The sequence below is a fragment of the Ovis aries genome, chromosome 2 (assembly GCF_016772045.2).
Source record: "Ovis aries strain OAR_USU_Benz2616 breed Rambouillet chromosome 2, ARS-UI_Ramb_v3.0, whole genome shotgun sequence".
NCBI lineage: Eukaryota > Metazoa > Chordata > Mammalia > Artiodactyla > Bovidae > Ovis > Ovis aries.
Genome location: NC_056055.1, coordinates 185,538,576 through 185,562,679, shown reverse-complemented (window position 1 = coordinate 185,562,679; position 24,104 = coordinate 185,538,576). Strand labels below are relative to the sequence as shown.

The following is a 24,104-nucleotide window of genomic DNA, read 5'->3' as shown; positions in this document are numbered from 1 at the left end:
CTTCAATCCTAATCTGCATGTGTGGGCCTCCTGCCCTTCCCCCTAGTTCTGTGAGGCAGGAACCCTACTTCAATGTGGTAATTTTTCTACTATAAAGTGGTGGGAGAAAATGAGATACTCCAAGGCCTACGGAAAAGTTCTTCAAAAACATCTTCTCTAAAGTAACTGTTACCTTTATGTAGCACATCAGACTTGATCGCTACTAAAAATAACCAGTTTTCTAAATTTTTTTTAAACCACATATTTAAAAAAAGTAAATATTTCACTTCCATTATTTTGATCCAGGGGGAACATGTCTACTTCTATAAAAGACCCCTTCAAAAACATTTTGTGGAGATCTGTATTGATTTTTATATAATATAGGGTGACATTTCATAATAATAAAAAATACTTAAATTTTTTCCATACAGTCAATTTAAGTACCAGATATAACATTTTTTTTGTTGAAGCACACTTGATTTACAGTGTTGTGTTACTTTTAATTGTATGACCAAGTGATTCAGCTGTATATATATATTCCTTTTCATATTCTTTTCCTTTACAGGTTATTACAAAATGTTAAATACAGTTTCCTGTACTATACAGTAGATCCTTGTTGTTTAATTTATATACAGTAGTGTGGATTCCAAACTCCTAATATATATATCCTTCCCTTTAAGAAAAATGAAAAAGAAAAAAAATAAGCAGATGCTTGAGAATTGCCTCTAAGTAGTTTTGCCACATCCTGCATTGCACAGGGTCAAGGAGCACACTGTGTTTAGAAGTTATGTCAGTCTACACAATGAACAATAAAAACTGCTTTCTGGCTCATCAGGCTTACAGAGGCGTGACTAATTATCTCATTGATAAACAAGCACCAAGTTCTGATGTAACAAAACTACTTCTCTAGTTTATGGATTATGTCCAGGAAAAGTTTCAAGGAAAAGATGGTATATTAATGTTTTACTTATGTTGGGGCTTTTCCATTTGGAAGATAAATGCAGAAGTGCTGTTTTTAAACTGCTAACAGGCGCGAAGGGCCTGAGTTTAACCATAAGGGCTCAGATAGCCCACACGCATCCTGTGCACTGTGGGAACCTGGGCAGCTCCAGGGCTTTTCTTTAACTGCCCAGAGTTCAAGCCACAAGCACTAACTTATCCTTTCCCTTCTTTCCAAACAAAGCCTTTCTTCCAGGCGGAGGTACCTGTGGTGACCTGGGGACAGGACATGGTGGCCCTGTTACTCTTGGAGGTGACCTCTACTGTCAGCACATCCTTTCTTGGGGAGTCTTGGGGCCGATGGGAAAGCAAAGACTCAGGACCGGGGCGGGGGGGGCGGGGGGGGGGTGGAGAGAGACAAGCTGGTGCGTGCGCTGCCCTGCTCTGCCTCAAGGAGGCATCGCAGCAGGACTGTGCAATGCAGGCCTAGCTGTGAACATGGGGGCTACTTTCGGAAACCTCTGGCTACGTCAGAAAGAGCTCCAAACAGGATTTCTCCCCAGGAATCCTAGCCATTTAAGTGCTCACAACACGCACACCTTGGTTGCCGAGAACTGTTGATATTCACCCTCGGGAGACTAGAGACCAGGAAGATGACAAGTGAGGCTCTACCTGCCCCCCTTCCCCTTGCTCTGCCAGGGTCCCCAAGGCCTCCCTCCCAGCTCACTGATGCTCATTCCACACCTTGAGGGGATTTTTGGCTTCCTCCATTTCCTCTTTGGCTGATGGCCTTCATTTCTGACCAGAACTTGCTAAAGAGTGAAAAAACAAATCCCTATTTTCTTTTCCCCTTCTAGATTTGGTTCTTAGAATAAAAATTCATCTCAGAATCCCCTGGCCATCCAGTGGTTAGGACTTGGCCCTCTCATTGCCAAGTGACTGTGGGTTCAGTCCCTGGCCAGGGAACTAAGATATCCTGCAAGCCATGCCTAGCAACCAAAAATATGAACAGTCATCTGGAGAGGTCTGCTTGCAAGGAGGGGGATGAAAAACCACAGCTGTGTAAAAGATGGCAAGGGGATGGGGCAGAGAGAGATCTTACCTGCTAGAATCCCTGGAGCACTGAGCCCGCACACTCACTATTTCTTTATAGCAATGAATTTCACGATTTCAAATAAGTGATGGCAGTGAACACTCGCCACGTGCCCACATGGTGAGAAGATACGGGCCACCACACAGTGATGGTTCCACTTGGGAAATATAGCCTAACACAGCATTCCATTTCATCAGTAAGAGATTTTCAGGACAAGAAACAGAACACTAAGTACACTTGCCCTGAGTCACAAGACTGTGACAGGGCAGGGACTCAGACCTGGCTGTGTGTGACCGGAAGCCAGCGCTTCCCGCTCCATGGGTCACGTGTCCCCTGGGAGCAGCACACAGTCACTCTGACCCTGGCGTCCATCTCCTGACATCGGAGGTCTCAGAAACCTCAAAGTAGAGCAGAACTGTTCACTTTTTAGAAAAATTATGAAAAGAGGTAAAGATCGTTAACTCTTACCAACCCCTGCCTCTCAGGATTTACATGAAAACAAAAACAACAGGTTCCTGACTGTATGGAATGGCTTTGTCCTCTTTAGGGACAACAGATCCTTCATCAAGATCATTTATATTTGGAAATTATAAACCGAGGAAGCCCAAAGAGCATATAACAAACGATGAGCTATAATGTGCCAAGATCCATAAAGCCCCAGAAAGTTCTTTAGACAGATTTCTTCCTGATAAGAAGGCTCAACCCCAGAGGTGTATGCTTAACCCCAAACTCCTTCCAAGGCTGAGACACGACCAAGGGCACAGGGCTTGCTGGAGGCGATTTCTCGTCAAACACACCTGAACTCGGCAGTTGCTGTGAATGACTCGTGCTCAGTGATGGAGAACACGAGCAGGAAACCCTCCCCACTCCGGAAGTAGTTGTCACGGATGGCCGCATAGTCCTCCTGTCCTGCCGTGTCCAGGATGTCTATCTGCACTTCTTCCCCATCGAGGACCACTTTCTTCCTGTAACTGTCAGCCTTGGTAGGTTCGTAGTCCTCAACGAACTGAGCAAACAGACAACAGGATCAGTAATTAACAAAGTTCTAAGAGAGAAGAAAAGCTGCCAAAAAAATAAATTTCAGTATATGGGCACTTTGCTTGTTATCAACTGAGTACTGAGTGTGGACAATTATCATACCATGTGTAAGGCACTATAAAATAAACATGATCCCTTACGTAGTATTTCTGTTCTTTGCTCCTTTCAATTCTACCATTTAAAAATTTTGTTTAAAAACAGTAAGAGCAGATATTCCCATTTTACAGATGAGGACACCAAGCAGAGAGCAGAATGCTTGGCAATATTCTTGTTAGTATACAATTATAATTAAACACTAGTGACAGTAAGAAATGGAAGCTCTTGTTCATAATCAACAGAATTATAAAACTCATCTGAAAAGTAATTGGTCAAGAGGCACCAAGAGGCTTAAATAACTGTACAATAAGATAAACTCCAAATGGGTCAAGATTAAACGTTAACAACAAAACACTCGAGAACTAGAAGAAAACATGGGTGAAATCCCTTTATTACCTTGAAGTGGGGAAGGCCTTTTTAACTATGACTCAAAATCCAGAAGCCATGTAAGAAAAAATTGATAAATTAGACTACATAAAAAAGTTTAAAACTTCTGTATGGCACAACACTATAAACAAAGACAAACGACAAACAGGGAAAAAGTATTTAAAACCACATCACAAAGAGCTATATGTTAACTAGAAACAGGGAGAGACAAAAGACCAAGCTGACGGGGAAAAGTGGCAACAGACAAACAACACGCAAAAATAAACATATATGACGCTAAACACAGGAAAAGATGTTCATACCCACTAATAAAATAAAAATGGTAACTACATAGAGATACCATTTTTCACCTACCAGACTGGCAAAAAATCCCAAAGTCTGACAACATACTCTGGGGAAAAGCCCCTCTTGCACATTGCTAGTGGGAGGAGACAACAATATAGTCTGTATGGCGACAAATATGGCAACACCTAATTAAGCTAGAGAAGGTTCGTCCTCCTTCCAGGAATCTAATTTACAGACACACATGCACAGGAGCACACAAGGTTATTCACTGTGGTACCACACGTAACAACAAAAGGTTAAAAACCACCCCACTGCCCAGGCCAGGGGTCTACATAATGGAATACTATGCAGCTACTGAAAAAAAGAGAAGAAACACCCTGGGAGGACAAAGCAAAATAAAAGCTGTTAAACAGGAAAACTGAAACAAACAAATGTAAATGAATATTAAATTGGTAATGTAGCCCAGCAGAGAAATAAAGTAATTCAAGAGACTTTAAAACAGAATATCTGGATAGAATACATCCCACTAAAAGAGACTAAAGACAAAAAAATTTCAAAGAAATGTTAAACTTCCCTCACTGGTTACATTATTTAGTAATTATGACACAGAGCTATTTTCTTTATATTGCATCATTCATAAAATAAGTATTTTAATGTTATAAGTCAGGATATTCAGGGGATAATTTTAATGACAGCAATGTACTATTAAAATTGACTTCATGCTGGTATAACTGGATATCCACATGTGAAAAAATGAACTTGAGACCCTTATTTCACATCACATACAAAAATTAACTCAAAATGGAGTAAAGATTTAAATACAAGAGCTAAAAATATAAACTCTTAGAAGAAAACATAAGGTAGAAATCTTCATAACGTTGAATTTAGCAATGCCTTCTTAGATATGACACCGAAAGCACAAGCAGCAAAAGGGAAAATAGATAAACTGGACTTTATCAAAATTTTTAAATTTTGTGCTTTGAAAGACACCACCAAAGTCAAAATACAACCCACAGAATGGCAGAAAATATCTGTAAAGACTGTATCTAATAAGGAACTAGTATTCAGAATATATAAATAACTCTTACACTCAATAAGAAAACAATTTTAAAGTTAAATACCAATTTTAAAATGGGCAAAGGAAGAAAAAACCAAATGAAATGAAAAAAAAAAAAAAGACAAAGGATCTGAACAGACATTATCCAAGGAAGATATACAAATGGCCAAAAAACACATGAAAAGATGCTCAGCCTGACTAGTCATTAGGAAAATACAAATCAAAACCATGAGCAACTACTCCATACCCACTAACACTTTGGCCACCTCATGGGAAGAGCTGACTCACTGGAAAAGACTCTGATGCTGGGAGGGATTGGGGGCAGGAGGAGAAAGGGTGAGGATGAGATGGCTGGATGGCATCACGGATTCGATGGACATGAGTTTGAGTGAACTCCGGGAGCTGGTGATGGACGGAGAGGCCTGGTGTGCTGTGATTTATGGCATCACAAAGAGTCGGACATGACTGAGCGACTGAATTGAAGATGCTGTAATCAAAAAGATGGACTATAACAAGCATTGGTGGGAATATAGAGAAATTATAACCCTCATAAATTGTAAAATGGTGTGGCTGCTGCAAACAGTTTTGCAGTTCCCAAAAAGTTAAACAGAGTTACCATATAATCCAGCAAATTTCACACCAAGGTACACACCCAAGAGAATGTGAGGTGTCCACACAAAAACCTGTAGGTTAATGTTCACAGCAGCATTACCCGTAATAGCCAAAGGTAGAAATAACCAAATATCAACTGACAAATGAATATACAAAATATGGCATATCCAGACAATGGAATATTATTCAGTTGTAAAAAGTACGGAAATAGATTCATGCTACAACCTGGATGAACCCTGACAAATTTTGGTAGGTAAAATGAAGCCAGACACAAAAGATCATATATGAGTCTGTTTACATGAAACGTGTAGAACAGACAAGTCTGTGGAAACAGAAAGCAGATTCCTGGTGGCCAGGGCTGCGGGAGGGGGTGGAGGGTGACGGCCAGTGGGTGTTAGATTTCTTTGAGGGGAATGGGAACTTTCTGGAATTACATAAGTGGTAATGGTTGCACAGTTTTGTAAATAGACTTTAAAAACCACTGAATTGTACACTTAAAAGGGTCAATTTTATGGTATGTGAATTATACTGCAATTTTTTAGAAAAGAAATGAAACGCTGATACAACTGTAACACTGGATGAACATCAAAAGGTGATGCTCCTTGAAAAAAACAGCATAAAGGTCACATACTAACTCCATGTATATAGAATGTCCTGAACAGCACCTCCATAGAAACAGAAAGTAGCTGCCAGGCTCGGGGTGGGGGGCGATAATGAGGAATGGCTGCTACTGTGCAGGGGGCACTTTTTGAGGTGAAAAGTATGTTCCACAATTACATCATGGTGATGGCTGCACACCCGTGTGAATACCCTAAAAATCGCTCAGTGGTTCAGTTTAAAGGGTGAGTTTCATGGTACATGAATTCTTCATAAAGCTATAATTTTTAAAATCTTGGGGTTCATGTTTGGGAACACATGTAAGAATTAAAGATTTTAAAATTTAAAAAATAAAAACTAAAAAAAAAAAAATCGAATTGAGGGACTTCCCTGGTGGTCCAGCGGTTAAGAACCCTCCTGCCAACACAGAGGACACGGTTCAATCCCCGGTCCAGGAAGACCCTACATGCCGCAGAGCAACTAGGCTTGTGTGCCACAACTATTGAGCCCAAGCTCTAGAGCCCACATGCCACAACGCAGACCCGAAGCAGCTGAATTACTAAGAAATGAAATTGAAAATATCAACATGAACTGATGGACCCCTTTGCAGAACACTGAAAACAAGCCTTGTGTTATCAATCAACAGCTATTAATCCAAATGATTTTAATAAAAGTTTTAGTATTAATTTCTCTTACACTCATATAACAATCTTAAAATAGAGAAAATATGAAAATTTGCCCATGCTTCATAGCAGTATCCTCCTGTTAACATCTTTCCAAAGGGACAAATATATGACTCCCTCAAAAAAACCACCCCAACACCCAGTGTGAACTCAACACCACTGTAAAGCCCCTCAGCTGCTTATTTCTGAACTTTCAAGGATAAATGCAGCAGGAGTTCCACTGAGTCCTCTGACCCTAGAGTCCACATGTCCCCATGTGGCTGCATGGAGGCGCCTCAGTGCCAGGGAACAGTGCTCATTATGAGAACATGAGCTTCATCCTGAGCCACAAGCTGACTACCAGCCACTGCCAGAAGTCTCAAAGCAGTTGCCACCAAAATCTCCCCATTGCCAACCTCACTTATCAGCAAAGCAAATAGCTAAAAGTCTTCACATACATTAGGCTGAGGATTAAAAAGGTGGCTCAGTTGCAAAGAACCCAGCATCCAGGGCCCCTCAGTCACCCATGTGGTAAAGGAACCTCCCCGCACTGAGCTGTCTCTGGCATGGCCTACTATTTAGGCTGGATGATTCCCCGTGTGGGGTCTCCTGTGCGTGTTTGGCAGCAGTCCCGCCCTCTACCCAGTGGGTGCAAACAGCTCCAGACACCGCCCATTATTCGGAGTTAGGAGGGGGCACAGAATCCCCTCCTTCATCTCCACTAACAGCTGCTCCTCTAACCCCTTCTCCTTAAGGAATCTTAATTCCTCTCCTCACCATCTCTTCTTCCCTAGCCTCTGTTACACAAGAAAAATAAGGAGTCTTTAGGAAGCAAATTACATTTTTAAGCAAAAACATAGACTTCCATAGCAGATCCTGAGATTTGCCTCTCTCATGCAAAAATGTTGTGGGTAAATTAAAGAGATTCTGCTAGATTTCCCTAGGTTAGCCTCTAGTATATAATAAATAAAAGCAAGTGTCAGAAACAAAAGTATACAAATGCTGAAGAGGGTGTGGAGAAAAGAGAACCTTCCTATACTGTTGGTGCTGCTGCTGCTAAGTCGCTTCAGTCGTGTCCAACTCTGTGCGACCCCATAGATAGCAGCCCACCAGGCTCCACCGTCCCTAGGATTCTCCAGGCAAGAACACTGGAGTGGGTTGCCATTTCCTTCTCCAATGCATGAAAGTGAAAAGTGAAAGTGAAGTCGCTCAGTCGTGTCCGACTCTTGGCGACCCCATGGACTGCAGCCTACCAGGCTTCTCCGTCCATGGGATTTTCCAGGCAAGAGTACTGGAGTGGGGTGCCATTGCCTTCTCCAACACTGTTGGTGGGGGGAATGTAAATTGGTGCAACCACTATGGGGAACACTACGGAGGTTTTTCTGGAAACTAAAAATAGAACTGCCACATGATCAGGCAGTCCCACTCCTGGGCATGTATCCAGACAAGACAATACTTCAAAAAGACACATGCACCTCTTTGTTTGCAGCAGCACTATTCACAATAGCCAAGACACGGAAGCAACCTAAATGTCCATCCACTGACGAATGGGTAAAGAAGATGTGATACGCATGTAGAGTGGACTGTTACTCAGCCATAGAAGAGGATGAAATAATGCCACGTGCAGCAACATGGATGGACCTAGACATTATCACACCAAGTGAAGTCAGAAAGAGAAAGATGAAGACCATATGATATCGCTCTTAGGTGGAATCTAAAATACGACACAAATGAGCTCATCTATGAGACAGAAACAGACTCACAGAAATAGAATGGACCTGTGGTTTTCACGGGGGAGGCGGGCTTGGGGAGGGATAGGCTGGGAGTTTGGGATTAGCAGATGCAAACTATTATATATAGGATGGATAAAAAACAAAGTCCTACTGTATAGCAGCACAGGGAACTATACTCAATATCCTGTGATAAACCATAATGGAGAATAATATGAAAAAGAATATATGTAGAATTGAATCACTCTGCTGTACAGCAGAAATCAACACATTATAAATCAACTATACTTCAATTTGAAAAAAAGAAATTGGTCATGCAAAAACATACAAACAAAAAGTTTCTCATGATAAGGTTCAGGGGAGTATGACTCAGGAGGTGATGGAGGTTTTGGTCTGAAGCTCATTCACTGAAGGGCACGCTTTAAAGAAACAAATACAAAATCACATACATAATATTAAATACAAAAATGATTATCTCAAAGGAGAAAAGGAATCACAATTCATTATACATTTTATTAAAAGTAAAAATACTCTGGTGAACCCACCGTCGGAGTCCTTTGTGTGACATTCTCCCCTTGACTGTAGGGGACCCCGAGACTGGCTTCGAACCAAAAGAATATGGCAGCTGTGATGAAATGACCTCATGACTACATTTCTATGTAGGAGGATCTGTCTAAACTACCAGAGATTTGCCTGCTGGCTGGGGAAGAGTTGTCTGTGGAATGGACCACACAACAGAGAACTGGGGGCAACTTCCAGGAGCCAAGCATGCCATACTGCATCTGCCAACAGCCAGCGAGCTGGCAGGAAGCTGGATACCCTCCCTGCAGCCTGAGACCCTAGGCAGTGCCCTCAGCTCAGCCAGCCTACACCCCTGACCCCTGGAAACTGGAAGTGATGGCTGTGTATAGTTTGAAGCTGCCGAATGTATGGTAATTTATTACACAGCAACACTACAAATACCACTGACTCCCCAAATCTAGTACAATAACAATCTTGTTAATTAACTGTCTGGCATACCTCTAGAATACTGTCCTATGTTGTATACACTTGCTGGATATGCTTGAACTATCTTGTCATATGCCAGTGATCCTGAAATATTTCCTATAGAGCATTAAAAACTCATGTAGTCTTTCTTCTAGCATAGTTGATCTAAGTTTCCCTTTGATGATGGTTTACAACTTCACAACTACGTGACACTTTTAGTAATGAAGGTTTGAGGACTCTTGGCAAATTTTAGCGACCTCTATCCATCTTCCTTGTAAGAGGCTGTAAGATCTGGAAGAATCTTCCAGGCCAGTTTCTGACTCCATGTTTCGAGCCCATTCCTCCTCTGCTTCCCACACACTTTCCGTGCCTGCTGCATTGGACACACTCGTGCCAGGACATACCCCTGGCCCCGCACCTCCCATCACGATGTCAGGTTGAATCAGGTGGGCGGTAGGAATAATCCTGGTGGGCAGCAGACACTGGGACAGCTGTTGATAATCCAACCACAAGCCCAGTGATTCCAAACCACACAAATGTGCCTCACTGGTCCTCTGCTAGGTGTATCCTTAATCTCACTTCCCTCAGCCATATCCCAAAATGTCACGGCCACCCAACCCCACGCTACACAGGAGGCGGCTGGACAGGGGGTCAGAGTCTAGTGAAAAGAGAGGATGATCTTAACTGACTGTGGTGACAGTATCTTTGCTTACAAATTCTGGAAATCATGTGTCACACAAACACACTGCCGGCAAGAGGCCTCGAGGCTCAAACTCTGGTCTGGGGGCTCTGCTGCAGGACCAGCAAGTGGCCATCAAGCAAGGACACTTGCTGCCACAGGAATCAAGCCTGTGTTGTCACAATGGACTTGCACCAGCGCCGTTACACTCAGAAAGTGATGGAAACTTGGAACTTTACCCTGACCAATGGGACAACTAGCGCACACGTGATGTCTGTCACTTGAGAAAAGATTAATTTCTTAACGACAACTCCTCTCTCACTGTCAGTATGTCCCCCAGATCAACGGTCACAAAGCTAAGCACCTGGCTCACTCTTCAGATACACCTGTGCAAAGGCGCCCCCTATGCTCCTGTCATAATTCAATCATGGGCATAATGGGAGCAGGGACCCCAAATACCCTGTGCCAGAGCTGAAATCATCACCTAACATCAGCAGTGCAGAGCTTACTCTGGTTAGAACCTGCTGGAAAGCTGTTCAGAAGCCACTGTAACATAATTTACCCCATGACTCTAATGCGCACGGGGGAACAGGAACACGAGGGATGGGGCAACAGGAGACCCGGCAGGGAGGCAGCGTGTGCTGGCGTGTCTTACCTCATCGTACATGAACTGCAGAGTCAGGGCCGACTTGCCAACCCCTCCACTGCCAACCATGATCACCTTGTGAAGGGCCAGGGAGCTCTGGCTCTTACTCTTGTTTGCAGCCATCCTGCTGGTTTTCTGCGAGACGCGGCTGGAGGACCCAGTGGAAGAGCTGCCAAGAAAACAAACAGAGACTCAGAGGCGGTTTGGTTTCCACCCAAAGAAGTCAAATGAAAACTCTATGCTCCGTAAAAGCCTAAGCCAGATGTCCCAACAGAGAAGTCACTCATCCAGGTTCCAGGCAGAGATAAAGCCCCAACCACTCCGCAGTCATGGACAGGAGTAGAGTGAAGGCAAGACACAGAGAAGAAATGAGTGTGCGCAGCTGATGGCCCATCACCAGAGAGGCAGGGAGGAGAGCCACCATCAAATCCGTGGAGGGGCCAGACAGTGACCCCGCACCATCTGTGCCCTGGGAACTGTGCAGGGGCCTCAGCCTTGTTCTCTGTATCCTCACGACCCTGCCCCACCTCCAGCACACACATGCACACAGCCCACCCAGGGACCAGGAGGGACTCTGAAAAGGGTGAGTAAACCTGCTTTTAACAATCAGCATCCCTTCACAATACAGGACAGTTAAAAGGAGGAAAACTCAATTTTTTACTCCACATTGATTTACACTGATGAACTAAAGTGAGTTAAACTTTTTTAAAACAACTATTACTCAGTATCAGTTTAGTCTCATCAGAAGTGAGATGACATATGTAGAACAGAACAACCTTGGTGGTGTGGGAAGAGAAATTATTCTGAATAAGTACACTTAACACACAGCTGAAACTTGGGATCTAGTTAAACTTAAAAGCTTCTGCACAGCAAAGGAAAATCATAAACAAAACAAAAAACCTACAGAATAGGTTGAAAATAGGAGAAAATATTTGCAAATGAGGCAATCAACAAGGAATTAATTTCCAAAATATAGAAACAGCTCACACAACTCAAAATCAAAAAACAATCCAACTGGACTTCCCTGGTGGTCCAGTGGTTCAGAATCCGCCTGCCAAGGCAGGGGACACAGGTTCAATCCCTGGTCTGGGAAGACCCCACATGTCATGGGACAACTGAGCCCACGTGCCACAACCACTGAAACCCGAGAGCCTAGCGCCCGTGCGCCACAGCGGGGAAGACAGCACAATGAGAAGCCGAACAGCTCGCCGCAGCTAGCCCAAGAAGAGGCCTGCAGCCAACAACAGAGACCCAGCACAGCCAGAAATAAATACATCTTTAAAAAAAAACCCAACCGAAAAATGGGCAGAAGACCTAAACAGACACTTCTTCAAAGAAGACACACAGATGGCCAATAGACAAAGGAAAAAATGCTCACTATCACTAATTATTAAAGAACTGCAAATGTACAAAAGTACAATGAGATACCATCTCACCCTGGTCAGAATGGCCATCATCAAAAAATCTACAAACAAGAAAAGCTCGAGAGGATGTGGTGAAAAGATGCAGCCACTATGGAAAACAGTATGAAGGCTCCTTTAAAAACTAAAAATAGAGTCACCATATAATCTACATAAACCAAGTGCCCGTTTTTATTTTGAAAGATCTGTATGGAAAATCTCTTTCACATCTGCCAAGGCATAAGGAAAAAGGGTGTGGGCTTGGGCATGTCATGGACCCAAGTCTGGTTCTGTCATTTGTGAGATGTGGACCCAGATGCTTGTTACTCACTTTCTCCAAGCCAGTTTTCTTTTCTGCAAACACAAGTAAACCATCACCCACCCTACAGGATTTTTCTGAGTCTTAAATGAGATAACATGTGTGAAAGACCAAAGCACTGAGCCTAGCATGTAAGAGGAACTTAACAGCTGGCTTCCTTCCTACCTCATTTTAAGAGAGTTCTTTTTTCTAATTAGACATGATGGAAACCTACTTCTGACAAAGTAATTTGAAAATACCCCCAGCTGAAAAATAAAATATGTCTAAACACACATATCATTGGGTAACATAAAACATCATGTTAAATCGGTGGTTCCTAACCTCAGTGGCAAAAGGGAATCCCTGGGGAGCTTTACAAACATCCCTGGAGATTCTGATTTTGGTCTGGGCTCCCTGGGAACATCTAAATGCTTCCCAGGCAATAACAGTAGATGCCGAGGTTGAGAACGTCTATTAAACGCACAGGTGAGCTCAGTAGAAAGTAAGAAATCCCCAAGTCGGGGAGAAAAAAAATCAGAGCAGTAAGAGCTGGTATTTCCACAGTTCTGGATGGCTGCTGCTCTTGTCTGTATAGTCAAAGCTATGGTTTTTCCAGTAGTCATGTATGGATGTGAGAGTCTGGACCGTAAAGGAAGCTGAGCCCTGAAGAATTGATGCTTTTGAACTGTGGTGCTGGAGAAGATTCTTGAAAGCCCCCTGGACAGCAAGGGGATCAAATCAGTCAACCCTAATGGAAATCAACCCTGAATATTCACTGGAAGGACTGATGCTGAAGTTCCAATATTTTGGCCACTTGATGGGAAGAGCTGATTCATTGGAAAAGACCCTGATGCTGGGAAAGACTGAAGGCAGGAGAAGAGGGCAAGAGAAGAGGGCAAGAGAGGATGAGAAGGTTGGATACCAACTCAATGTACCATGAATTTGCGCAAACTCTGGGAGATAGTGAAGGACAGGGGAGCCTGGCATGCTGCAGTCCGTGGGGTCACAAACAGTCAGACACAATTTAGTGACTGAACAACAAGTACCACCACACAGGGCTTGGAGGCCAGGCGCCCCTGCCAGGTGGGCATTAGAACTAAGACTCTTCTCAGGTGGGAATTGAGAAGCCAAGACCCCTAAAGGAATGGAAGAAGTTCCCTCTACCCTTCTGGGTTCTTCTGACTGGTCTGAGAATTAACCTGATGTGAGACAGATTAACAGAGACAATCCAACCAAGTTTAGCAGCACAGAGACCTAGGAGAGACCCACACAGACTGAATCCCTTGTTCAAATGGCCAAGGAGGATGTTGAGGGTGGGGAGAGTCAGCTCAGGCGGTTACCAGGAAAGCCCAGTAAACAAGGTAAGGTTGCCATGCAGGTTGAAATCCTGCCTGCTTCACTGATAAGACATTCTAGAGATTCCATCATCCTCTTCCTGGTACAGCGACGGAGACGCCCTTACAAATGGAGCTGTATTGATAGCGTCAATGTTTCCTACAGAAGTTTAGCTCCTATACGGTTTTTGGAATTTTTTCCATGTCTGTTGTTTCCTGGAAAACAAGCATTAGTATGCCAAAGAGACATATCTGGGGGCAGTAAATTCTGTTCCCCTACAGCAACAAGAGGGGAGGATGACAAGGAAGTGTGTCTGCCTGAGCCCTGGCTGAGGAAAGTGTGCCCTGACACTCTATAATCACAGCACTCCTGCAATGCCAGAAAGAAAAAGTAACCCCAGGCTGGTCAGGGGGCTAAACACAATCCCTGAGAAGCAGGGACAGCATGCAGTGAAGATAGCTCAGGATTGCTACAACCAAAGGCCAGATAGGAGCCCACAGCTCCATCCTATGAGACAGTTAAGAAACTAACCACTCAGGAGAGCTGGCAACTGTGACAAGCAGGACTTTGCAGACAGCCATTATAAAGAGTGTATTTGATCATTTTTCACAAAGACAAAACTAAAATGTGAGGAGGACTGCATTATCAAAAGGCCAAGAGTTGAAGAGAGTTGAGGTTGTCTACAGTATTTTGAAAGTATTTACCACAGAAAGTAATAAAAATGTATTGGGCGGTGGGGGTGGGGGGGAAACAACCCCATCTTAGTTCACTGGCTGGGTCCCTGAAAATCAGACTGACGAAAAACAGATTAAGGAGGAAAAACCAGACGGGTGCATCTTGCACACACACAGCAGAGCTCAGTGGGGGTGGCTCCAAGGGGACGCTTAGAGCCTGGGCTGAGAGCATCTGAACCTGAAAACAATGAGCATTGCAGGGAAGCGACGAGACAAGCATCAGGGGCCTGTACTTCCAGGAGTGGGAAACCCGGGCAAGGTGAACACAGGGGGCCTAAGGCACGGTGCCAGCTCTAAGCAGCGCCTTCTCTGGCTGATTAGGGATCACCCCGCCCTTCCGGGTACAGAGGGGAAGGTGCAGAGTTTTTCTTTGTGTCTGTCACTTTTCAATTGCCTTCAGCTCAAATAAGCATGTCAAAGTGGCATCTCTGGGGGAGGCATACCCTGACCCCCTTCAATGCTCAGCAGAAATTTAGAAAATACACAAAACTGTCTTTAAAAAGGAAAAACATCCTGTCATCCAGAGATAGTCGCTATTATCAGTATTATTTCCTGCTTGTATTTTAATCAATATATTCTTATACTTTAATCCATATATCTGTATATAATCATATACTTTAATTCTTATATTTAAAATCTTTCTAAGATCATATATATATGTAGGTTTTCATTTTACTTTTCATGTATCATATCTACCTGTCTCCTTAAGCAGAGAAGACTGAACATAATCATACCTTTTCTGGATGATTTAAGGATCACAATCTCTATGGAAACCAGCTGTGTGACCAACCTTGGGCTGCTCCAGGTGGGATCACATGTCTGCTTGCTCCCTTCAGGCTGGATCCTCAGTCCACTCCTCCTTTTCTTTTTTAAAAAAAATATATTATTTATTTGGCTGCTCCAGGTCTTCTTGCAGCATATGGGAATCTAGCTCCCTGGACCAGGGATCGAACCTGGGCCCCCAATGTTGGGAGCATGGAGTCTTAGCCACTGGACTGCCAGTTCAGCTCAGTTGCTCAGTCGTGTCTGACTCTTTGCGACCCCTTGAATTGCAGCATGCCAGGCCTCCCTGTCCATCACCATCTCCCGGAGTTCACGCAAACTCATGTCCATCAAGTTGGTGATGCCATCCAGCCATCTCATCCTCTGTCGCCCCCTTCTCCTCCTGCCCCCAATCCCTCCCAGCATCAGAGTCTTTTCCAATGAGTCAGCTCTTCACATGAGGTGGCCAAAGTACTGGAGTTTCAGCTTTAGCATCAGTCCTTCCAATGAACACCCAGGACTGATCTTCCTTTAGAATGGACTGGTTGGACCTCCTTGCAGTCCAAGGGACTCTCAAGAGTCTTCTCCAACACCACAGTTCAAAAGCATCAATTCTTCGATGCTCAGCTTTCTTTACAGTCCAACTCTCACATCCATACATGACCATGGGAAAAACCATAGCCTTGACTAGATGGACCTTTGTTGGCAAAGTAATGTCTCTGCTTTTGAATATGCTATCTAGGTTGGTCATAACTTTCCTTCGAAGGAATAAGTGTCTTTTAATTTCATGGCTGCAGTCACCATCTGCAGTGATTTTGGAGCCCAAAAAATAAAGTCTGACACTCTTTCCATTGTTTCCCCATCTATTTCCCATGAAGTGATGGGACTGGATGCCATGATCTTCGTTTTCTGAATGTTGAGCTTTAAGCCAACTTTTTCACTCTCCTCTTTCACTTTCATCAAGAGGCTTTTTAGTTCCTCTTCACTTTCTGCCATAAGGGTGGTGTCATCTGCATATCTGAGGTTATTGATATTTCTCCCAGCAATCTTGATTCCAGCTTGTGCTTCTTCCAGCCCAGCGTTTCTCATGATGTACTCTGCATAGAAGTTAAATAAGCAGGGTGACAATATACAGCCTTGACGTACTCCTTTTCCTATTTGAACCAGTCTGTTGTTCCATGACCAGTTCTAACTGTTGCTTCCTGACCTGCATATAGGTTTCTCAAGAGGCAGGTCAGGTGGTTTGGTATTCCCATCTCCTTCAGAATTTTCCACAGTTTGTGATCCACACAGTCAAAGGCTTTGGCATAGTCAATAAAGCAGAAATATATGTTTTTCTGGAACTCTCTTGCTTTTCCATGATCCAGCGGATGTTGGCAATTTGATCTCTGGTTCCTCTGCCTTTTCTAAGACCAGCTTGAACATCTGGAAGTTCACTGGACTGCCAGGGAAGTCCCAATTTCCCCTTTTCCAATTATGTGCTTTTTAATAAGCGTTCTAAGCAATTAACTAGATAATTAAGCACATTTGAATTGTGACTAAAATAGGGTAAGTGGGACGAGGAGCAGGCCTCCCCAAAGGCTCAGGTGGTGAAACTGCTTTTGACCGAATGAATTTCTGGGCCACGACCGTCGCTCACTACAGGGCTGAGGCCGGTGCCTGAGGCTGGAAACTCTAGAACACCAGCCTGCCACATGATTTCTGTGAAGGAACCTTGCTTCCATGAATTATTATAGTTGTATGAAAATAGAGAAATCCTTTTCCAGATTAGAGGCAGGGGTACTTTCAAACACATGTAGACATCTAATTCTGAGCTGTTATTTTCAAAATGCAAAGTCAGTTTCTCTAGAAGAAACAATAATAAATGGATTGAGGACTGGTTTGACAAATCCACAGGTAATGCCAAAGTGTCTGTGCTCAGAGCTCAAGAACTGAAATAACCATGGTGGCTATACAGTCTGTATGACCTGTGAGCACCTGACATGAAGAGGGAGAGGGCAGGAGGATCAGCAGTGTCCCCCGCCCTGGACCTGACCCGGAAATGGCAGATGCCAACCCTCCAGACTCCTGTCCCTGGAGATGATAAACCCCTATTTGTTTAAGTCATTCTGAGTCTCTTTATTGTTACTTGCACTGAAAGCATTTCAGAAGGACTCTCTGCACTCAAGAAACAAAGTCTAGTGATTAGTTACAGAAGCTGAGTGAATGATTCTAGTGCGGGGTGACAGATTCTACGGCAGAAGTACAGAGGAGGGACTTCCAAACCAGAGAAGAAGGTCAGGGGACATGACCCTCAGTTCTGCAGGAGAACTGAGCCCTGAAGGAAGTGGCCACAGAGGCTACAGAAGTATAGAGGAGGGACTTTCAAGCCAGAGCAGAAGGTCGACGTGACTCTCAGCTCTGCAGGAGAACTGAGCCCTGAAGGAAGTGGCTACAGAGGAGGAGAAATACCAGGAAGAAAACACGGCAGTGAGGCTCAGGAAGGTCACATTGATGATTTCATGTTTATAACAGATAAGCTTCACCAATAAATGTGTTCTTAAAAAATAACAGCAGTCTTTTCCCCCAACATTTTATTATGAAAAGTTCCAAGTTTTCAGAAAAGTAGAAAGAGTTGCATGGGGAACCCATATTCTTATCACCTGGATTCTACAGTCAACATGTTGCCACTTTTGCTTTATCGAATACCCGGTCACCGGGCATCCCTCTCCCCATCCATCAGTCCACTTGGCTTTCTCACGTGTTTCCATGGAAGCTGCAGACATCGGCACCTGCCACCCCTAACCAGCAGACATCTGTTTTTCACAAAGCAATTATACCTCTCCCAGAACTCTTAATCTCTTTTCATGAACTGTTTGAGTTCGTCACCAATACCCAAAAGCCACAACACAGACTTTCCTTCAGAGCCGGGCCCATAACACCAAGTCCTAGCAAGTTCACACCTTAGAGTAGGACGTCTTTTACTGGGGACTCAAGAAACACACCAGCAGACACCCTTTACTATGTCTCTACCCACCAACAGGAAAGCTCTAAAGCAGGCTTCATTTTTTGTCCAAAAAACATGTAAACACGACTCTGTGCTAAGCTGTGTATCTCTGCCCTTAGAAAACTCAGTCTAAGGGAAGATATATAAACAGGGCATGGAAACAGAACTGCCCACATGCAGTGATAAAGATGGGCCAAGGTCTGATGGAAAGTGTAATGAACTCTGGGAAAAGAAGTAGGGAAATGTTCAACACAGAGTCTGAGTTCATTCAGCAGTGGGCGTGAGAGAGGGATGCTTTCCACTTGGAACAGAGGGCGCGTGCCAAGCACTGGAGGCAGGCAGCATCTTGGCGGGTCCTGATGTCACGTGACAGTGAAGCACAGGTGTGAGGCAGCAAAGTGCCAGGTGTTGTGTCTCAAAAGCTAGATTGTTCATTTACACACGTGTCTGCTGTCTCTTCAGTTGTGTCTGACTCTTTACGACCCTATGCACTGTAGCCCGTCAGGCTCCTCTGTCCTTGGGATTCTCCAGGCAAGAATACTGGAGTGGAGTTGCCACGCCCCCCTCCAGGGCATCTTCCCAACCCAGGGACCAAACCTGCAACTCTTTCGCCTCCTACATTGGCAGGCAGATTCTTTACCACTAGTGCCACCTGTGAAGCCCTGTTCATCTACAAATGAACCTAAAACACTGTCTTTAGAAGCATATCCTACAGAAGCAGGGAGCCACTGCAGGGCGGGTCCCCCGACCCAACCTCACTGTAAGGCTTTGGGTCAGTAAGAATGAACATGTACCCTCCCATACAGAAAATCAAGACACCTGCATTTAGACGGCTTGGCAGGGAAGCAGAGAGCTGGGCAATGCTTGTCCTATGTAATGTTCTATAGGATTCACTAGTATTAGATTGGCCTCGCTACCACTTAGTGTTGATTCAAATACAAGAACACATATTTATCTGAGAAGTAAAATTCTGAAAGTAAATCATGATATACAAACATAAACCAAGCAAATGTGTGTTATGAGGAAGGGGTGGTTTCTACTGCACCCCAGTCCCCTGGACTAACATGGTCATGAGTCTTTCCTAGGCTGGAAGAAAACAAATTGGAAGGTAGAGTCAAAAGGAAAAATATAGTACCTTGCCTGTATCATACGGTTGTCATAAAAATCAAATGAGAATTTGAAAATTCAGGAACAAATTCACTCCTCAGTCCTCATAAAATTCAAGTGTCCTGGGTAACATGGTGCACAAACGTGCACAGGGAGTGATTCAACACTTTACGTGTGCCAAGAACGGCATTTAGTACTTTTTCTTCAGATAGTAACCTGGATATTACTAATAGGCCATCATAATATTTCAGTCTCTCAGAATATTATTCATGTTTTTAATCCTTGAGATAATCAAAATGGGGGAGAATCCTAAACCTGGGACACTTTAAGCACCAAAATAATTAACGGGCAGTAAGGAAAGCAGACACTAAAAAATGAGGAATTCACGAATCCATACCTATAAAAAATATTAAACAAGGGAGACAGGAGGGCCCCCCCTTAGGGAAGAACACCAAGAGCAGGCAAATCAACATAGGGGTTCAGTTCAGTTGCTCAGTCGTGTTTGACTCTTTGCGACCCCATGAATTGCAGCATGCCAGGCCTCCCTGTCCATCACCAACTCCCGGAGTTCACTCAGACTCACATCCATTGAGTCAGTGATGCCATCCAGCCATCTCATCCTCTGTCGTCCCCTTCTCCTGCCCTCTATCCCTCCCAGCATCAGAGTCTTTTCCAATGAGTCAACTCTTCCCATGAGGTGGCCAAAGTACTGGAGTTTCAGCTTTAGCATCATTCCTTCCAAAGAAATCCCAGGGCTGATCTCCTTCAGAGTGGACTGGTTGGATCTCCTTGCAGTCAAGGAACTCTCAAGAGTCTTCTCCAACACCACAGTTCAAAAGCATCAATTCTTCGGCGCTCAGCTTTCTTCACAGTCCAACTCTCACATCCATACATGACCACAGGAAAAACCATAGCTTTGACTAGACGGACCTTAGTCGGCAAAGTAATGTCTCTGCTTTTGAATATGCTATCTAGGTTGGTCATAACTTTTCTTCCAAGGAGTAAGCGTCTTTTAATTTCATGGCTGCAGTCACCATCTGCAGTGATTTTGGAGCCCAAAAAAATAAAGTCAGCCACTGTTTCTACTGTTTCCCCATCTATTTCCCATAGGGGTGGGGAAGTGAAAAAAGCAAAAAATCAACATTTTGCAGCTATCAGAGTAAAGACTGATTCAGGCAAGAATGGTTAGTAGATGCTAAATCTAAAGGGGAGATTGAGATAAGGAACAGGATATATGCAGGGTCTTCAAGTGTCTCCACAGATTCCTTATGAATCCGGCTCTGCACTTTAGTATAGGAGCACTATTCTAAGTGTCAAGACAACTCCCAACTGTTCGTACCACTTTGTTACAATCCAAACTAGGAACAACCTGATCTAAATTAGGTCATGAAGGGCCCTCCCCCAAAAACAGCATTCTCAGACATGAAGGAGCACAGGAAACAGATGGATTGCAGGGACAGTCAATGCTGAACACGAAAAAAGAAGAGCGCAGTGATGCCATCTCTGCAGGCAACATCATTTCCATTAACACTGAAAATCCTATCTCTCGGCACCTAACACCTATTATTACATCTGACACAAAATATTACATCATTGTGACAAAATGACTGTGTATGTGGGTACTCGTGAGAATAGAAATTGACAGCACTGAGTGCCTACATCACTGTCTTTTTAATGATATGACACTAACTTCTGATTTGTAAACAGTCTCACACACATTCCCTGGACAGAGAGGTAGGTAGTATCTTGTTCATGTGTGTGTCTCCAGGGCCTACAGAGAATCAGAGACCTAGACAGGCCCAGAGAATGAATAAAGAGTGAATGAACGATGAGAGAAGAGTTCTGAAAAATAAAAATGAGGACACATTTTAAACAATTTTCTGTAGTAAAAGTACATTTCTCATCTACCTGTCAAGGAAACATTGGCTCGAATGCTACATTGTGAATACAGATTCTAAAAGGTAAGCAATTAAAGCAGCAGCCCTCGCCAGAGGTTTTTATTATAGTTTAGCAATAAATGTTGTTAGCTACAAAAATCATAATTTTTAAATGCACACATGTGCACATGTACACAAACATGCTCAGCAGCCAATCTGAAGAGATGAGTCAAAGATGAATAACTATAGATCAGAAAGATAACTGCAATAGATTGAAACATATCTAGTTTGTTCACAATGATATTATACCAAAAAGCACCTTATTCATCACCTTCGGAGGACTAGTGAACAAGTCATTATTTTAAAAACTGGTAAAGGAAAAGAATTAAAAATGTTATCTTGCTTGTTTCATACCAACTGTACCAAATAATAGATGAGGCAAAGATTCCCTTAACAAAATATTCTAATTAATCAAGAACAACAAAATTTGGGATATCACCACTTTGCAGCTCCTCGTGAGTTAAGAAATCAAGGTATCAGGGGGAATTCCCTGAAGGTCCAGTGGTTAGGACTCTGTGCTCTCACTGACAAGAGTGCAGGTTTGATCCCTGAAAAGGGAATTAAAATCTCACAGGCTGTGTGATACAGCCAAAAAATAGGAAAAGAAGTTGAGTATCAATGGCTGCTAACATTACAAAAAAGATACAACTTGACATCTTGAGAAAGACCCAAAACCATGAAAGATGTAGTCTTTCAAAAAAAAAACAACAACAACAACAAAAACTTCTAAATCTAACTACGGAAGTGCAGGACACAGGAATATGCTGAATATACCACAGACACACCATCAGCAACACAGAAGCTATAGAAGCTCTATGCAATAAGTCACCCAATTTTGTCAACAAACTTCAAGAAAAAAAGATGAAGAGGGAACCTATAAATTATGAGACCTAAGAATCATATCAACTGATTAAAATATATGGACCTTATTTGGAGCCCAAGTTGAACACACAAACACACACATAAGTAGACTAGAGAATTCTGAACATTTGGCTGGATTGGATAATACTAAGGAATTTTTTTTTTTTTTAAATTTCAAGTGACTACATTTAACTTCATTACAAATGAAGCTAAATGAAATATGGAATTTGCTTCAGAGTTATCAAGGGGAAGAGAGTGAGTAGGGATGTAGAGGAAATAAGATTAGCCATAAATTGGTCAGAAACTGTTGAAGCTGATTGATAAACACAAGGCAGTTCATTTTATTAGTCTTTGCCCTTTTGTTTAAATTTGAAAATTTCCACACTAAACAGCTTTTTAAAATAACGAGGACAAAAATATAGGTGCCTGGGTCCCACTCCCTTAGAGATCCAAATTAGGCACACGGAAACCTAGGTTCTTTGTGTCCAGGTGATTCCAATTCACACGTAGACTGAAAACCACCCCATTAGACTGAGTTCTTTGAGAATAGAGTCTGTATTTCGTTTACTGCAATGTCACCCATTACCTATCACAGAAAGCATATGTAAATACTAACTGAATGAACTAAGATCGGAGCCAATTTGTCACCTTAAATTTTATTTTATTTATTTTTTTTTTAATTTTAGTTTTTTATTTTTTAAATTTTAAAATCTTTAATTCTTACATGCATTCATCTGGGTGGAACCAATCTGGAATTCCCACTTTCTAATAACTGTTAGCTGACAATCTCACGGTTAACAGTATGCGACCACCTTCGTTTTTTTCAAGGGCCATGGTTCATTGCTTTCTTAAGAAAATTGATTCACTTTTCACAAACTGATTCAAAATTATTTTCCTGATTTTTCTAGTATCCTGGTGGAGATGAGAAATACCATCACTCAGCTCTTTGATGTCATCCCTAGAGATGATCTCTTTTTCATTCAGCCCATCATATGAATTCTTTTCCTCTTCATATTCACCACCTAACCAGAGAAGCTTATTCACCATACACTTTTCTATTGAACTTCTGTTCTTCAAATTCAAGTACTATAATCATTTCCATATATTCACTCTGCAGTTGTAAAGCCTATTAGAAATAGAGGATCCCTGAGTGAAAAAGAAAGTTTTTAAAAGACTGTCTTGGGAAAGTGTAGAATTTTACCAAGGATCGGGCAAAATCATGAAGGTTTAGAACAAATGCTCACTTCCAAATAATGAAGTAAACTTAAAGAAACAAAGTGATTCTGATTTGAAAATTCATTCTTGAACTTTCACAATTAGAACAGAGTAGAGGAGACTTCCCTGGTGGTCCAGTGGTTGAGAATCCGCCTGCTAACGCAGGGCACATGGGTTCAATCCCTGCTTGGGGAACTTAAGATCTCACATGCTGTGGGGCAGCTAAGCCCAGGCACCGCCACTAGACAGCCCACAGGCCATGAAAGAGAGGGCCCTGAAGACCGCAGAGCCAAAAAAAGGAACAGACAGAAACTCTACACACCAGGAAACATGTCTGTTAACACTTTCAAATTCTATCCATACCTAAATTTTAATTTTTACTAAATCAGGTTTGGAACATTATTAGTGTATTTATAGCAACATTTTGGAATCCTACCTTAAATCATTCATAAAAACAAATGGATAAGCCATGTTACATCATAAATTCCAATTTATGTTTCAATTTTTGATGGATACGCTCCCAGGACTAAATTATTACTTTAGTTTCTTAATGATGGTCTGCTTATCAATCTTTATATTGAGGGGAAAAAAGTACAAATTGCTTCATCTTCTCTCAGCGAAACCTAGAAATTAAATTCAAGGCAGTATTTTACAGATTTGCTTACACACTCAAATCTTCCAT

At 42.8% G+C, this 24,104-nt stretch overlaps 1 protein-coding gene across 33 annotated transcripts in view; it reads right to left on the bottom strand.

Annotated features, from left to right (window-relative positions):
- Window positions 1-24,104, bottom strand: part of RALB (RAS like proto-oncogene B) — an 84,599-nt gene that overhangs the window by 16,494 nt on the left and 44,001 nt on the right. For all 33 annotated transcript variants that reach the window (XM_042243976.2, XM_060411192.1, XM_060411198.1 and 30 more), the window contains 2 exons: window positions 10,797-10,956; window positions 2,809-3,017 (listed from right to left, as the gene is read on the bottom strand). In XM_042243976.2, the coding sequence (XP_042099910.2) occupies window positions 2,809-3,017; window positions 10,797-10,910 (323 nt within the window). In that variant the 5' untranslated portion in view covers window positions 10,911-10,956. The remainder of the gene's footprint in view (window positions 1-2,808; window positions 3,018-10,796; window positions 10,957-24,104) is intronic.